Consider the following 18784-nt stretch of genomic DNA (forward strand, 5'->3'; position numbering starts at 1 on the left):
CTTTCTCCACATCCTCACCAGCATCTGCTGTCCCCTGAATTTTTGATCTTAGCCATTCTGAATGGTGTGAGGTAGAATCTCAAGGTTGTTTTGATTTGCATTTCCCTGATGATTAAGGATGTTGAACATTTTTTCAAGTGCTTCTCATCCCTTTGGTATTCCTCAGTTGACAATTCTTTGTTTAGTTCTGTACCCTATTTTTAATGGGGTTATTTGAATTTCTGAAGTTGAGCTTCTTGAGCTCTTTGTATATATTGGAGGATCCTGAGAAACTTTCCTATCTTTGCAAGTCTCCAATGGCCAAAAGCATAAATTGAAGGATGGGAGAAAGAAAGATAGAGGAATAGAAGGGACAGGGAATAGGATAATAGAGGAGTATTTAGACGAATGGACAAAGGGATAGAATAATATTTTCTCTGTATTTATATAGAATTTAATATTATATATGCTACTATATGATACACATTATATATACATAATTACATATCATGTATATAATTATTAAATACATGTTATATACATATACTATTATGTATATAATATACATGTTATGAATATGTATATAGAATATATTATATATGCATATACAACTTGTATATGTGTATATATATGCATATGTGCACAACTCTAACCAAGCAAGTGAAAGAGTCATGATAAAACTAACTTTAGTACACTTAAGAAAAAATTAAAGAGCATATAAGGAGATGAGAATATCCCACTCCTATGGTTTTGTAGGATTAATATAATAAATATGACTATCATACTAAAAGCAACTACAGATTAAATAGAATCTCCATCAAAAATTCAAATCAGTTCTTCACAAAATTTGAAAGGACAGTATTCAGTTTTATAAGGAAACACCATACTTGTAAGCATGCATGTAAACACACACACACACACACACACACACACACACACAAACCAACACACCCCTCATCCACCCAAAACCACCAAGGGCAAGTAAAGCTAAAACAATCCTTAGTAATAAAATAATAAAGGAACTGCAAGAGTTGTAACTTTCCCTAGTAGCAAATTTAGTAGAGAATTTTCGTAATAAAAGTAGCAATGGTGTTAGCACTAAAACAGATATTTTGATCAATGGAACTGAACTGAAAATTAAGACATCAGTCAGCATAACTTTTGAAATTTGATTAATGATTTAAAAAGGGCCAGAAATACACACTGGATAGAACCAACCTCTTCAATCAATGGTGCTGGTCAACCTCAATGGCTGCATGTAGAAGTATGACAAAAAATCCATACTGATCATACTGAATAAAATTAATCCAAATGGATCAAAAACATCAACATATTGCCAAAATATAATGAATCTGATAGAAGAGAATCCTTCTATGTCTCTCCCCCTTTCACCAACATCTCTCTGATGCTCATGTGACCAAAATCAATGTTTCTTACCTTGACATATTTTCATGTCTTTCTATCTATTCTTGAATTCTAGGCAAAGTGGTTATGTGTCTGCTTTGAAGCCCCATTCATGACATGTGGTAAGTTTTACTCTTCTGTTACTGCTACTTTTTTTTTTTATAATTAATCCCATTGAAATCCATACCTCTGATTCCCATGAAGATGAAGACCCATCTTTTTTCTCTATTAATTAGAATTAATTTGCACCTAAATATCAATGTTGCTGAAACAAATTGATTGTTTTTAAAATACGGCAATATATAGTAATAACTAAGAGATAAAATGACTAAGTATTATTTTCATGGCTCTTTGAATTTACTTTTGGAAGGTTAATGGCGCCAATCTCTTTTTGTCTGTTTTGCAGTTTCTGCAAAACTTAAATATTGACAATATAATCATGCCTCACTTGTTTTACTGATGCTCTCCCATTGCTTCATTTTGAATGTAGAGTATTTTCAATAAGGTTGTAAATTACTCAAGGGCATGATTTGTTCAATTTGAGTCTGGAATTCATGCATTGAATGTAGTATAGTGGTAAACAAAAGATTAATTGTCCTATTCTAGTATCAGTGACTGTGTTTACTATACACCAGTTACTGCATGCTGACCGAATGATCACTACATACTTTCACAAAATTAGAAGTCTAGGTAAGCCCCAGAAAACTCCTCACTCCTTAGCACAAGAAAAGGCCCAGAAGTGAAATAAATTCTATAAGCAGCAAGTGTTTGTAAAATTCAAATTCCAGAAAATTAAACATTTACCTTTTCTCAATAATGCGTTTTCCTATTCCTTTTCTCTTATCTATGTTTTTTTTTCAGTTTTTCAGGCTTTTACATTTCCTATATTCGTGTGTGTGTGTGTGTGTGTGTGTGTGTGTGTGTGTGAGTGTGTGTGTGTGTGTGCTTGTAAACCTACAAAGCACTATATATTCTAGAAGACAGAATATATTCAATTTCTTTTGCTTTAAACACAAAGAGCTCTAAAGTTATATTTTTCAAACAATGGAGAAGGCAATGTCTTTGGTTTATGACAGGGGCACTTCAACCATGAAATTTCAGCAATATAATCACCTTAGCAAGATCTGAATAATGCTATCAGCAGCAGACAAGCCACTGAGAGTGGGGAAATCTCAGAAGACCCTATTCCTAGATGAAGAGAACAATCAATTCTTCTGAAAGACCAGGAATAAGTCTTCTGTGGTGGCTAGCTCCCTAAACGTTATCCAATACAACTGAAGAAGCTCTAAGTGCACACACACACACACACACACACACACACACAAACACACACTACATGCAGTCACACAGGCAGGCACATATGTGCACACAAATATGGGCACACTCACACAAACGTGTGCACACACAGGCACATGCACATGCACACAGACATGCACACAGAAATACACACACACACATACACACAAAGACACAGACACACAGAGACACAAACACACATGCACACACACACACACACACAGAAACACAAACACACAGATATATGCACAAACACTACAAGAAATAATAAAGGAATTCAATTGGATTCATTCATAAATGCAAGTATATACATATGATATATATTTTATACAATGCATGTATGTATAATAATCATAAGTAAAAAATAAGAGGCCATGAATTTTAGATAGAGTTGGGCAGGCCAGAAGTGTTGAAGGGATGAGAGGAAGAGAGAATTATGTAAATATAGTAATGATATATAAAATTCTTAAAATTATGGAAGTGTTAATTTTTAAAAATTTTAATATATTCCAAGTTCAGAGTATAACCTTAGTATTTTTTATGATACACTTTCAAAACTATATATAAGGCAAGATTGTCTTGATAATAAGTAAAGATACAAAAATATATTAATTCTGAAATGAAATCATAATTTTGTGATAAGTGAGTTACAGAATATTCATACAATATTAATTAAAATTGGTTACTTTGGATAACAATAAGTTTTGAAAAAACTAAATGTGATATTTGTCTGAATTAAAAATATATATATATGCCACAATACCAAGGAACACTAAAATACTCTCTGATAGTTTATAACACATTTCAATTGTATTATTGCCTCTGTGTTTCAAGAACTGAGTCAGACACCTGGTTTGAGTACTTAAGAAATACTTTCGAAGTGATGATAATCATATTGAGTATAAGAGTACAGAAAATTAACACATGATCATGAATATACTTGGAATTCATCACAAGAGGAAGCCACGGTCATCACTTTCTGTATCTACCTTCATTGTTTATAAATAAGGAAACTGGAGTTAAAAAAGGAAAAGCAAATAAGTAAGGACATGCTTTCGAAATGTAATTGACTTGGAATAGAAAGTTTCTTATTGATCATTATTGAAATCTCTCTGTATACCAAAACAGAACCACTTAGTTTTAGTTTATATATTTTCTAATAATTTATTAAATTATCCTCATTTATTTATTTATTAAAAGAATCCTCATATGAAGAAATGTACTGAAATATAAGCTATATTTAGGTAATCTAAAGTTTTAAATTGATAGTTATGTGTAAGAAATGGATGAGTGCACCACAATTTACATCTTTCAAATAGTAGGTAAAACAAAGCTGACTTTTTGACAGTGCATTGTGAATTATGTTTGTCAATAAAAATGTATGTTAAAATTCCGACTACTGCTTTTAGAAGGACAAAACAACCTGTAAGAAACAAGTGTGTGATAAACTTTCATATCTACACCATCTGTCTATCTCCTTTACCATATGTCACTCTATTAGTTGCTAATATTATCCTTATTATGCATCTTTTCAACTGTAACAATATTCCATGAAATGATGATAGCATGGATAATAGCTACAGAATAACACCTGCTATGTGTGTATCTGGTTGATAAACTTCAGACGGTTCTGCATTGCTCTTGGCCAATTTTTTAAATTGCATTTCCCAATAAGCATTCTATTGGGTCAACTCTTCATGCTTATAATGACCATCTTTCTAATTTCTCAAATTACTTAATATAATTCAACAAACTTTATAACAATATTGAGTAAGTGCTTTTTTAATGTCTGCCATTAGCACAGAAAATTGTACATAATGGTCAGTGGGTCAAGCATTACAAATACAAACAGAATGCAAGAGGACACAATGTATAATGTCTTAAGGATTCCAGAGCTGATCATAGATACTAGTTTTATCAGCAATTATTCATAATTTCAACCTGTATACATAGTTCTCATTTGTGTATGAAGAAATTAATTAAACCTTGCTTGGATATTTTTGTTGAATCTGATACAAATGGATCAACAAACCACATGGATGACTAAAGCAGTTTCATTTAAACTCTAAGCACTTTAGAAATGTGTGTCTGTGTGCTCAGGCTACGTGTGTGTGTGTGTGTGTGTGTGTGTGTGTGTGCGCGTGCGCGCGCACATGCTTGTGAGCTTCTGTGCATCACCTATCTGTCTGTGTCTGTGTGTTGTGGGGTTAAGGTGGTAAATATACTATAGTATATGCTTGAAGGTCATAGAATAAGGGGGTGAAATGTGACAGATGAAAAGAATATGATTTTTTGGCTTTACCATCTAATGACAGATCAGCCATTAAAAAAAAAACTGAAGCAGTAATTGTCTTCAATGAAATGTATAGAGAGTTATATAAATAAATTTAGACATGAATCCGGGGTGATTTTGCTAATCAGAAGATTGGCAATCTGTAGTAGAAGGAAGGTTTGCACAGCCTGATGCCTTACAGAACTTTTTTTGTAGAATTTCAGTTTGGATAGAACTGTTTTAATGATATAATAGTGATATCATAGGACCCTTTTAAGTGGACAAAGTAGTAACATCTAAAAAAGATTTATTCTGAATGTGACGTGAAATAATTTATAGAATTTAATCATGCACTTTTTAATTTCCAGTACAAAAGAGAATAAGTTTCTTTGAACACTGAACTAAATGTATACGTTTGGTGTAATTCACCTATTTCTACATGTTGCTATATTGTGGTCCAAATGGAAAAACGTGAGCTCTTTACAGTAGACTGATTATAGAGCACTCATAGTTAGGAGGCTTCCATACAAACTTTACATAGATGTATGATATAATTTTGTTATCTCTATTTACTCCCTATCTATTTACAAAACTTACAAAAGTGAAATAGTCATCTCTCTCCACCTCATGCCCTAGGGCTGCTACTCACATTATGAATTTACATATGGTATATTTCATATTTTAAAAATGACTTACATAATATTTTGCCTGGTCAACATGCAATACTATTTCAATGTGAAAAAAATCTTTCTCACATAAAATTGCAAATCATTGTACCTGATATTTTAACATAGTCTACTGTATATTTCTTAGATGTGTGAGTATGATTTGCCATTAATACAAAATAATAGTAAATTCTATATTCTGTATCACATGTAGCATATAATTTAGCATAATCACTCATGCTTAATGTTGAATAAAATGATGAATAAATTAATACCTTAATAGATAATTTATGGAAGGATTGGCTATAGTAATTAAGAAGTTATATTGTGGCTTGTAGGTCAACACACAGGACTTCAGCTTTCCCTTGATGTTTTTGTCCTGTCTTCTCTGAGCCACCTTCCCCACTATTCTCAAAAGTTGTGCATAACACAGTATTGTAAAACTCAAAACTCTTTACTATTTGGAGCCACCCAATAAATACTGATTGGACACACCAAAATAATTTGTTCAGGGTACTATTATGAAATTTGTTGAATCTTATAAAATTAGTAATATTACTTATTCTCCCCACAATTATCACTTACTAAATATGCAGAAATCACAAATATGTATGCCAATCATTGTAAAAGCTGATAATGTGCATGTGTTTCATTTTGGTGGATTTATTGCATATTCAGATAAAACAGTTATTTTCATAATTTTAAAATAGCAAATACCTTATATACATACATATATACCTTCTTTAGAAAATGATATTTCATTTTGCACAGTTATGTTAATTATTACTATCTTTTAGTTTATGATTTGCCATTTTCCATGTGAAGTTATGTCCCTTTAAAAATAAGAATTTCTTGATTGCTCAACCATAAAATTTGAGGACAGCAACTATATTAATGATTTCTCAAAGGCACAGTACACTAATAGTGCTATTTATGGCACTCTCTGGAACAAAAGCATATTTATTCTGTCCAAGCACCCATGAGACTCGAGAACAGCTCTTCATTCAGACTCACAGTGGATAGTCATTTTCAAACTTCAATTACTATGTCAGCAGGTTCTCTCCATTACTATTCCCAGAACCAAGGCAAGTGGTTTCTAGTAGCAACTAATGGCTTATAAGCCATACACATGTGTGCCTTGCAAGCAATAAACAGGTAAATCTTTGTAGATATGGTAAAAATCTGCAGAAATAATGTAAGTTAGGATGGAATTGTAGCAATAGATGACTTTTGAATACATAGATTTTACATGTCCCAGTCAAAAAAGGTAGAATACATATTCCTAAAGATGTATGTGATACTAGGATGTATGTTAGAATCCAAGAGAAGTAACATTAACATTCAAAAAACACTCTGGACAGTGTAATGAGTGCACAACTGTAGCATTTATAAAAAATGACAGAACATGTAATTTCAGTCTTAGAACAATCTTTAATCAACATGGTGCATCCAGTACTATGAAATAAATAAATATCTTGAATAAAAGAAAAAAGGATTATCATCCTGTTTTACTTTATACAGAGATCTTAAATTCTATAATTTGGCGCAAACTCCTTGTGTTTGCTTTTGTTCCCATGGGAACATTAACATTTGCTGGATTAAATCATGTCTTTTAACATTGTTTTTTTATGAAAAATGTACTTGGGAAGATTAGGAAACTTTAGAATACTTGAAGCCGGGCGGTGGTGGCGCACGCCTTTAATCCCAGCACTCGGGAGGCTGAGGCAGGCGGATTTCTGAGTTCGAGGCCAGCCTGGTCTACAGAGTAAGTTCCAGGACAGCCAGGGCTACACAGAGAAACCCTGTCTCGGAAAAACAAAAAACAACAAAAAAAAACAAAAAACAAAAAACAAAGCAAAAACAAAACCAAAATTTGGGGGCTGGTGAGATGGCTCAGTGGGTAAGAGCACCCGACTGCTCTTCCGAAGGTCCGGAGTTCAAATCCCAACAACCACATGGTGGCTCACAACCACCCGTAACAAGATCTGATGCCCTCTTCTAGAGTGTCTGAAGACAGCTACAGTGTACTTACATATAATAAATAAATAAATCTAAAAAAAAAAAATAGAATACTTGAAACATATGACTTACAAGCCATAATAAATTTTTATAGGTATAATTTAATCTTGAATGTTGACCAGCCGAGGACACTGATAAATCTTGTGAAACATGGTATTCTGTACTGGTTTCACAAAGTGCTTGAACATGTTTTATGATTCAATGCTTTTTTGGTGTCCTTGTTATATGCATATGTTACAACAATATTCTGTGTATGTTGGTATGATGGTTGTATACATTAATGTCAATATGTCTGTATGTTTACTACCTATAATACTTTACACAGTAGAGTATCATTTTTTTTTGTTTAAAAATTAACACACTATTATATGAAAATACTTATTTAGTTTTGTCCAACTTTTATTACAGTTTTACGGTAGAATATCATATAGCCCAGGCTGGCTTGGATCTTCCAAGTTAGCTGACAATTGTTTTGAACTATTCAACACCTTGCCCCTACAACCTGAATGATTGGACTATGGATATATATCATTGTACCTAGAAGTATGTTGTGGTTTACATATCTTTACCCCGTGGGAAGTGGCACTATTATGAGGAGTGGCTTATTAGAAGAGATACTGCATTGTTAGAAAAAGTGTGTCACTATGGAGGTGGGGTTTTGGGGTCTCTATGCTTCAGGTCTGCCCAGTGTGGAACGCTACTTACCTCTTGGCAGCCCATGGACAACAGTCTCTTCTTGGTTGCTTTTGTTTTTGTTTGTTTGTTTTGTGTTTTTCCCAGGTGTTGGGCATAAACAAGTTTGATGCTGGTTCCTTTATTTATTTTATTTTTAAAGATTTATTTAGTCATTTAATATACATGAGTACACTGTTGCTGTCTTCAGACATACCAGAAGAGGGCATCAGATCCCATGACAGATGGTTGTGAACCACCATGTGGTTGCTGGGACTTGATCTCAGGACCTCAAGAAGAGCAGTCAGTGCTCTTAACTGCTGAGCCATTTCTCCAGTCCTTGAATCAAGTATAGAAACCTTGGCTTCTGCAGGACCATGTATGCCTGGATGCTACCATGCTTCCTACCATGACAGTGGTAAACTAGGGAAACCTCTGAAACTGTAAGCCAGTTCAAGTTAAGCATAGTAATTTATAAGAGTTGCGTTGGTCATGGTTTCTCTTCACAGCAATGGAAACTCTAAGATGTATTTAACACTTGTTCTTAAATTCTATAATTTTCATTGTACTAATAAAGTAATTTTAGTGTTATTATATTACATACCATCTTATAAAACTTTAAAATAAAAATGATAAGAGGAAATAAATTTAAATGGGTCCAAAATTACCAAGTGAGTACAGTGCACTACTTTGTGTTTTATATTTTTTTCTTGGTGTTTCCCTTTTTGATGCTCTGAAATCTGGCTTTTCCTCCCCGTCTTATAAGAATCCTTTAAACAAAATGTTGCAGTCATTTACGATTTGGAAGGCTGCATTGCTCTCAGCCTTATGCTTTTCACTTCTAAAAGGGAGATGGTAATGTCTCCATCAATTTTTTTGGAGAAGCAGATGAGACAAAGTATATGCAGTTGTTAACATAATGCCTGGCACATAGTGAATGCTAAAAATAACAGTGACAATGTTGTAGTAACTGGATTCCCTCCCACATAACTCCATTTTCAGTTCCTTCATATTTATTAACAACACAAGATTGTTCTATTCATACACACTTGAATATCATTTTTAATCTTTTTTAATTACATCTTACTTCTATATCTAGCCAATTCTAAAATATCTTTTCCCTTTATAGTACCTAGTACATATGCCCCTTCTCTATTCTGGCATCTTTCTCATTATGTCTAAGAAGAATCCCCTGGGTGTGTCTAAAAAAAAAAGGCTCCCAGTAAGAACTGAAAAGTTACAACTGATATGTTAAGAAATGCAGAAATGTAGTCATTAAAGGTAATCACAGGTATACGATCAAGCAATAGAAATGAGAAAGGTGAATTCAAAATACAGCTTAGTAAAGGTTGGTGGCTAATATTTATAAACACTTGCAATTGCCAAATTAGAGGGATCAACACAGGGAATTAATATATTAATGAGAGTGTAGTCTGGTGTAAGTTAGAGGTCAGTTGGGTATATATAGCAAGACTTTGTCTCAAAAGTAAAAAGTGTATAATAAAGAGTGCTTGTATAATTTTGTGAGAATTTTTATTTGAAGAAATGTAGTGGGTGTGGGAGCTAGGACAAAAGAGGAGGGGTGGAGTGTGGGTAGAACAGTTTTGCAGTTAGCAGTCAGGTTTTAAAAAGAGGAAAAGGAACAAGCAAACCAGATGGCAAAGAGGCAGTCAGAAGGTAGGAAGAGTGTTCAACAATATAGAAGCTAAAAAAAGAGATAACATTGTGTAATGATATTCAGACCTTGTCTTCAATGAAATCATAGTTATTTTGATGCTCTGTTAAAACACAGGGCCTGGCGTTTGAGTTTGAGAAGTAGGTTTTATTTCTATATGCATAAACTCTAAGTACTTGCTATATGTGAATATGCTCATCCTTGTGGCATGGTTCTTGCAAACATTATGGTTTATATCGAAGTATATCAGCACATTAGTTTCAGTGTCTAAAACTTGTATGGATTCTATAAGCCAACTGTGTGATTTAACAGAATGTACTGTGTTACACCATAAGAGGTCACTGGAGTCTGAAAACAATTGTAATAAACGTACTTTAATGCATATGAGCTTACCTCTGAAAAAGATGAAGTATTCTAACCTGGCTACCTTAGCTTCACTTTATTCTCTAGATATTAAAGACTTCACTTTTCCTTCAAGATATTTTTCATATTTATATATATTTGTATAACATATTTATATATGTATATGTTATAACACACAAAGATTTGTTAATAGTGTCAACTACATTTTCAACCATAATTTGATAAAAATAGAAAAGAAAGTGTCCCTTTCATTTGTACAGAAATAATTTATTTGAAGAATTATGTTAGAAGTTGGAATAAGAACAAAGATAAACACATATGCTCACACAGTCACATGGAGAGAGGGGGGGAAAGGGAGAGGGAGAGGGAGAGGTAGAGGGAGAGGGAGAGGGAGAGGGAGAGAGAGAGAGAGAGAGAGCTGGAGAGCAAGGAGAATGAGGATACACTTGTGATAACTAATAATATATAAATGTTAACCAATTATTACTTGGCTTTAGTTTCAATTCAGTTACACTGACCTTTTCCCCCAGTGATAGCACTCACTACTATAAAGTGATAAGTTCTACAAATGAAGTTGGAATTTGGTTTAAAATATCCATTTCACTCACATAGGAAAAATAATTGAAGTATTTACAAAGATGAAAGACAACTTCTAATGCTTGTTATTACGTGTGTTCAGATTCAGCTGTAATCATTAGGATTATCTCTTTGTAAACTCTTTAGATTAAAAACACAGTGGTCTCTAGCTTCTCTAAATTTGATAGAAACACAAGGATTATGATAATTCAAAGAGTATATATTAAAGTTTTATTTTTAATGCTGAATAAATTTAAAAAAAAACATAAGTATCACCATATCATCACAGAATATTTTATTACAATACTTTTCTTTACCTTTACACACAGGCCTGTGGTCACTCCAAGCAGCAAACACTTCAGCTATCCTTTGACAAGTAATGCTTTTTGCTCCCTGTAGGACATAATCTTCATCACAGGAGAACTGCACAGTGGATCCGAGGCTACAATTGAACAAACATAAGAAATATCTTTTAGAAAGACAGAATGTGGTGATAAACTCTGCATCTATGGACTCCATTCAATAGGCCAAATTCGTAATAAATTTTAAGAAATAAATGAAACATACAACATATATAGGTATGCATTAAAAGTAAAGATGAATCTTCTATAAATATGTTCATTGGCAATAATTAAACCAGAAATTTCTCCAAAATCTAAAAGTATAGTTACCAAATGACCAATATTCCCTATCTAAGCGAATATGAAACTGACTTATGCCTTAATATAGATATGGTTGCACATCTATTTATTGCTATACTAGTCACAATAGCAAGAAACTAGCATCAGCATGCATGAATAGAAAATTTCAAAATTTGCTCAAAAATGGTTGTGATTAAACAAATACAATGTTCTCTCTTATCTGTAGAACCAGATTTATAATGTATGTTTACGTGTTGAAGAATTTGGTTGCAGGTCACAAAAGTAGATATTGTCTATGAATATAGTTTAAAAAAACCTGTATTCAAAAAAATTATAAAATCTAAAGGAAATAGATATTTTTCCTGATAGGTACTACACAGCAAAAGTCTAGTCAAAATCAGTTTAACAATTCAAATAGACCTTTAAATCCTACAGAAATATAAACAGCCACTAAAATTCTCCCAAGGTATAAATGCTCAGGGGTAGATGGTTTTCCCATAGAATTCTACCATACATGCAAAGAAGTGTTAATGCCAATACTCCAGATCTTGGAAAGAGAACAGAAGGAGCATTTCCTAATGTTTTATATGAGGCTACAGTTGTCCTGATACATAAACCATATAAAGACTCAATAAAGAAGGAATTATAGATTATTTTTTCTCATGGACATAGATATAAAAATACTTGATAAAATACTTTAAAACAAAATCCAAGAACATATCTAAAAGATAATCTACCCTATCACATAACCTTCATCTCAATGATCCAGGGATGATTCAAAATACAAAAATTAGTAAATGTATTCCACAATATAAAAAAAACTGAAAGGAAAGAACCACATAATCATTTCAATAGATACAGAAATCCTCTGATAAAATCTAATTCCCTTCATGATAAATGTCTTGGAGAGGTTAGAAACACAAGGGACACACCTGCACATAATAATGACAATTTATAACAAACTTATAGCTAACTTTGAATTAAATGGAGAGAAAAATCAAAGCAATTTAACTAAAGTCAAGAACAAGACAAATTTGTCTACTCTTTCTATATCTATTCAACATAGTATTTAAATTTTTAGGAAGAACAATAAGCCAACTAAAATAATACATGTTAGAAAGGAAGAAGTCAAAGTAATGTTATTTACAGATAAGATGACAGTATAAGTAAGTGAACCTAAAATTCCACCAGGAAACTAGGGAACACTTACAGTGGATAAATATTTTAATCAAAGTGGCTGGATATAAGATTAACTCAAAAAATTCAGTAGTTCTTTTATATACAAATGACAAATACACTAAGAAATAAATTAGGGAATCGGCACCTTTCACAGTAGCTTCAAATAATATAAAATACCTTAATGTAACTTAACTCATGCTCAAGCAAGTGAAAGACCTGTATCTCATAGACTATCCAGAGACTACCCCATCTGGGAATTCATCCCATCATCAGCCACCAAACCCAGATACTAATGCACATACCAGCAAGTTTCTGCTGTAGGGACCCTGATATAGCGGCCTCTTGTGAGGCTATGACAGTGCCTGGCAAACACAGAAGTGGATGCTCACAGTCAGCTATTGGATGGAACACAGGGCCGCCAATGGAGGAGCTAGAGAAAGTACCCAAGGAGCTGAAGGTGGAACAACAATATGAACTAACCAGTACCCCCAGAGCTCATTTCTCTAGCTGCATATGTAGCAGAAGATGGCCTAATCAGCCATCATTGGGAAGAGAGGCCCCTTGGTCTTGTAAACTTTATATGACCCAGCACAGGGGAAGGCCAGGGCCAAGTGGGAGTGGGTGGGTAGGGGAGCAGGGGGGGCATATAGGGAACTTTCGGGATAGCATTTGAAATGTAAATAAAGAAAATAATAATAATTAAAAAAGAAAGAACTTGAAGATTATCAGTGGTGGAAAAATCTTTCAGGCTCATGAGTCAGTAGGATTAATATAGTAAAATGGCCATGCAACCAAAAGATATCTACATATTCAGTTCAATCCAATTCAAAATAAAAAATGTTTATTTATTTATTATATTTATAGATTTTGAAAGGATAATTTTCAACTTCATTTAGAAAAACAAAAACCCAGGATAGCTAAATCAATCCTGAACAATAAAAAATTTTTGGAGGTCTCATCATTCCAGATTTCAAATTGTATTAGAGAGCTACAGTAATAAAAAAGACATGGTATGTCATTAAATAGAGATATGTTGTATAAGGGAATCAAATTGAAGACCAGACATCAATACACAGATGTATAGACTTCTGATTTTTTTTAAAATAATAGAAGCCAGAAATACAAACTGGAAAAAGGACAGCAACTTCAACAAATGGTGCTTGTCAAACTGAATGGCTGGAAGTAGAAGATTCCAAATAGATACATGTCTATCACCCTGCACAAAATTCAAGTTCAAGTTGACCAAAGACATCAACATAAAACCAGATACACTTAACTGGATAGAAGAGAAAAAAGTGGGAAATAGTCTTGAATGCATTGGCACAAGAAATGGCTTTTTATATAGAATATTGATAGTACAGACACTAAGATCAACAATTAATGAGAGAATAAATTTTAGAAAAGACATGTTTTACAAATAAAGATTATTTATTCCCTTTAAAACCCAATCTCAGCGTTCCTGTCCTCACTGTACCCCTTCATGCAAGTCCTGCTCCCATTCCCCCTTGAGAAGGAAAACCACCCCTCTCTGGATGTCACCCCTTACTTTCCTACCCCCGCCCCCCCCCCCACACACACACATCAAGTCACAGCTACATCCTCTCCCACTGAAGCCAGACAAGGCTTTTCATTTAGGGATATGGGATCCACAGGCAGACAGGTAGGCAACAAGTTCAGGGACAACACCTGCTCTAGCTATTTGCAGTTCCCTCGTGAAGGCCAAGCTGCTCATTTGCTACACATGTTCCGGGTTCCTAGGTTCAGCCTGTGCTCACTCTTTTGGTTGGTGATTCAGTCTCTGGTAGCCTCCAAGGATCTAGGTTAGTTGATTCTGTTGGTCTTTCTGCGCAGTCCCTGTCCTCTTGTGGTCCCCAAGTCTTTCTCCCAACTCTTCCATAAGACTCCCTGAGCTCCATCTAATGTTTGGGTATGAGTTGCTGCATCTCTTTTCATTGGCCGCTGAATGGAGCCTCTCTCAGGGCAAGCATAACAGAATATCATTAATAGTGTCAGGGATTGGTGCTTTTTCATAAGTTGGGTCTCAATTTGGGGCAGTCATTGGTTGGGCATTTCCTCAGTTTCTGCTCTTTGTCCTTGCATATACTGTAGGCACAATGCATTTTGACTTTGTGAGTGGGTTGCTGTCTTTCTCCTTCCACTGGGAGTCCTGCCTGGCTACAGGAAGTAGCCACTTCAGCATCCATATTCTCTGCATTTTTAGAAATCTCAGGTAGAGTCTCCTCTTAGAACCTCGGGCCTCTCACCATCCCAAGGTTGTCCTAGAGATCCGCCCTTCTCACAGCAGAAGTCCCTTCTCTCCCCTGATCTCCCCATGACCTTCTATGCCCCCTGCCCTGTTCACCTCTTCATCCCCTCTTCTACCCTGTTCCCTCATTCTTCTGATCTCCTGTATCTATTTTGTTTCCCCTTCGGAGAAAGATTCAAACATCCTCATTTATGACCTCCTTGTTAATTGGCTTCTTTGGATCTGTTGAATATAGCATGGATATTCTGTACTTTATGGTCAATATCCACTTATAAGTGAGTACATACTATGCATGTCCATTTGGGTCTGGGTTACCTGGAATGATATTTTCTAGTTCTATCTATTTGCATATGAAATTCATGCTGTCTTTGTTTTTAATGGCTGAGTATTGATCCATTGTGTAAATACAGCACATTTTTGTATTCATTCTTCAGTTGAGAGACATCTAGGTTGTTTTTACTTTCTGGCTAATATGAGCAAAGCTGCTGTGAATATAGTTGACCAAATGTCTTTTTTGGAATGGTGGACCATCTTTAGGATATATATATATATATATATATATATATATATATATATATATCCAGGAGTGGTATATATGGATCTTGAGGTATAACTATTCCCAGTTATTTTCTTCATTTCTGAGAAACCACCCAACTGATTTCCCGAGTATAAGTTTGTGTTCCCACCATCAGTGGAGGATTAACCCCCTTGTTCCACAACAATATCAGCATGTGCTCTCATTTGAGTATTTCATCTTAGCCATCCTGGTGGATAGAAGGGTCATACCTAAACACAATAAAGGGAATATACAGCAATCCAATAGCCAACATCAAATTAAATAAGAGAAACTTAAAGCATTTTCCCTAAAATGGAGAAGAAGTCAATGCTGTCCACTCTCCCAATATCTATCCAATATAGTACTTGAAGTTCTAGCTAGAGAAATAAATAACTAAAGGAGATAAGGGGGATACAAATTATAAAGGAATAAATCCAAGTACTCCTATTCACACATGATAAGATAACATGCATAAGCATCCCCAAATATTCAACCAAAGAACTCCCACAGCTGATAAACACCTTCAACAGTGGCTGGATATAAAAATAACCCTAAGAAATATGTAGCCTTCCTCTACACAAGTGATTGCTTGATTATTTCCTGTGTCAGGATGTTCAGGTATATTAGACATTTATAATACACAAGCACCAACATTTCATCACTTTTTTGTGGGTGTTCAATAAACAACAAGACGAATAATGTGATCAGAATATAGCAAATGAAGACATGCAAACATAAAACCATGTATAAAATTAATTCAAGGAAGCTCTTAGTGATTCAATGAGATGAATTTCAAGTCTACAGAATGGTTCAAGTCCTTTGATCTTTGTCCTAAAAGATATGAACTTTTAGTGAGAGCCCAATGAATACCAATATTCTGTGCTTTAAAGTGATTCTTTTGGCTACTCAACGAATAATACAATTTGAGAGCACAAATTAGAAGCATGAACTATTGCTGAAGTTTAGTTCTAAAGGAGATAAGTTGGAAACATATACAAAATGGAAGAAAATAGAAACTAATTATAATAAAATATTGAGATAATCAAGCAAGTCCTAGTAAGAGGAATATGTGTGGAACTTGTTCAATTACTACATCTTAAAATTAATAATAATGTCTAATAGTACTTATATTTGCCACAAATAAGTGTATTTAATTTTAATCAGTTTTTCTATGGTAATATATATAAAATATATCATCTTTAAGTCATTAGACCTGTGGTAGGCTTTTTTGTGAGGGGGGCTATTATAAATAAATATATATTATCTGGATATAGGCAACTGTTAAATATAAACAACTACCTATATATCTTTGTTACTAAGTCAAAAACTATCTTTGATTTTCTTTGAGGAATGTAAAATGAATTACCCAGTGAGGTAACAAATTTCATTTTTCTCTTCCACTAGATAATGTAATTCAGAGTGATTTACATGTAAAAATCAGAGGGAGTGCAGGTTGTAGTTTAGCAGATCTGCTAACCTCTAACTCTTTCTTTTTAGAAAAAATGAAGCATCATTTACTGAGCACATATCAGGCACTCAAATATTTCCGCTACGCTAAATAAGGACAGAGTCATCGTGGGTCCTAAAATATAGTGCAAATTATTTACTTCATTTATTGGGTTCAAACTCTCAAAAATATTATTGCCATGTATATATTCCAGATACCTACTTCTTATTTCAGATGTTATCATAATATGTGTTGACCCAGAATGCACGTGTTTTTCTTTTGCCATTATCAAGGTTTATTTTCTAATTTTCTGTTATACCGATCTTGAAGCTTTCCCTACCAATTTCGTGTAGAATTGAAAAGCTTCTTCTGTGTATCTAAAGTAACCCAACAGATACATGTTTTACTGCTGTGTTTGCTAACCCTCACTTGGGAAAGAAATAGAAGAGTGCTGAGAAAGGATAGGAAGGGAGAAAGAGAGTAATTTCTGACCACTATTTTGCAGTTAGCTCAGGTCATTTGAAAACATCATGCAGGGCATTTGGAACATATACCACATGGTTTGCCTCAGGATTTAGAAGACTGCGAGGGGTGTTCTATGTTTAAACTACAGTCTCTGTAACTACTAGTAATCATTTTATATCAAGACTTAAATTATATTCAGCAGAATGCAAACTGCTTGCCTCTTAAATGCTTTAAGTTACTTATTTCTCTTTTAAAACCATTACTATCTCCTGGACTATTAAAGAAAAAGAAAAAAAAAAAAAACACTTGAACTACTCATTTACAGGGAGCCATACCTATGCAGTAACACTGAAAATATACTAAATAACAACAAAAAATACGACAAGGCAAAATAACAAGAGTATATTAATCAACAGAATAGCATTTTTTGATAGAATCTGGGCTCAGGCTTTAGGAAATGGATGTTTCAAATAAATGAATATATTTTTTTCATTATTTCTTTTTATGAAGTATTTTAATGTGGTGATGAAAGAGAATCTTTGTAGTTAAGGGTTTTTATTTTTTTTCAGAGGACGCAATTTTATTTCCCAGTATCCATGCTGGGAAACTATACAACACATTTTACAGGACAACTTGGGCACTTACATACATGCCCATGAATTCTCAGAGTTGCCACCTATACATGAATAAAAAATAAATATTGAAGATTGAAATAAATGTAATGAAAACATGTAACTATGGACATTTATGAATACATATTTGAAAAAGATTTATAGGAAGTATTTAGTTACAGTGAATTGATAAAAAAAGACAATTATATGTAGCCACCATAATTTCCCTGTCAACACTGACGATATGTCAACCCTGCACATCTAATCCCGTCCACGTTAGACAGATAGTGAATATGATGCCCCAATCCAAATAAATGATTGAGCACATTATTAAGATTCAAATCACCAGGCAGATGACACAAAATGACATTGTATGGAAACAAGTATGAATTTCACAATAATCATGTTGACCCATCTTTAAATGTCATCATCTTTTTAAAAATACTTAGTTTCTCAAAAGTGTCCTGTTATATAAAGATTTAAAAGCTGTCAGTGGAATAAGAGATTTTATTTTCAAAATATATAAACTTTGAAACAATTTAATTTGAATGAAATAGTGAACTTATAATTTTGCTTATAATCAAAATATTAACAAAGGAAAAAAGACAGGACAGCTGTTGATATTCGATTTAAAGAGGCCATTCTCAAGACCAAACAATCTTATCAACAACACATTTGTGATGAATGGGTGTTTTAAG

General features: G+C 33.7%; 1 protein-coding gene across 4 annotated transcripts in view; it reads right to left on the reverse strand.

Moving 5' to 3' along the window:
• Csmd3 (CUB and Sushi multiple domains 3) overlaps nucleotides 1–18784 on the reverse strand; it is a 1165720-nt gene that overhangs the window by 659779 nt on the left and 487157 nt on the right. For all 4 annotated transcript variants that reach the window (XM_021216672.2, XM_029547950.1, XM_029547951.1 and 1 more), the window contains one exon: nucleotides 11239–11363. In XM_021216672.2, coding sequence (XP_021072331.1) covers nucleotides 11239–11363 — 125 coding nt within the window. The remainder of the gene's footprint in view (nucleotides 1–11238; nucleotides 11364–18784) is intronic.

This window comes from Mus pahari, chromosome 17, assembly GCF_900095145.1.
Source record: "Mus pahari chromosome 17, PAHARI_EIJ_v1.1, whole genome shotgun sequence".
NCBI classification, from domain to species: domain Eukaryota; kingdom Metazoa; phylum Chordata; class Mammalia; order Rodentia; family Muridae; genus Mus; species Mus pahari.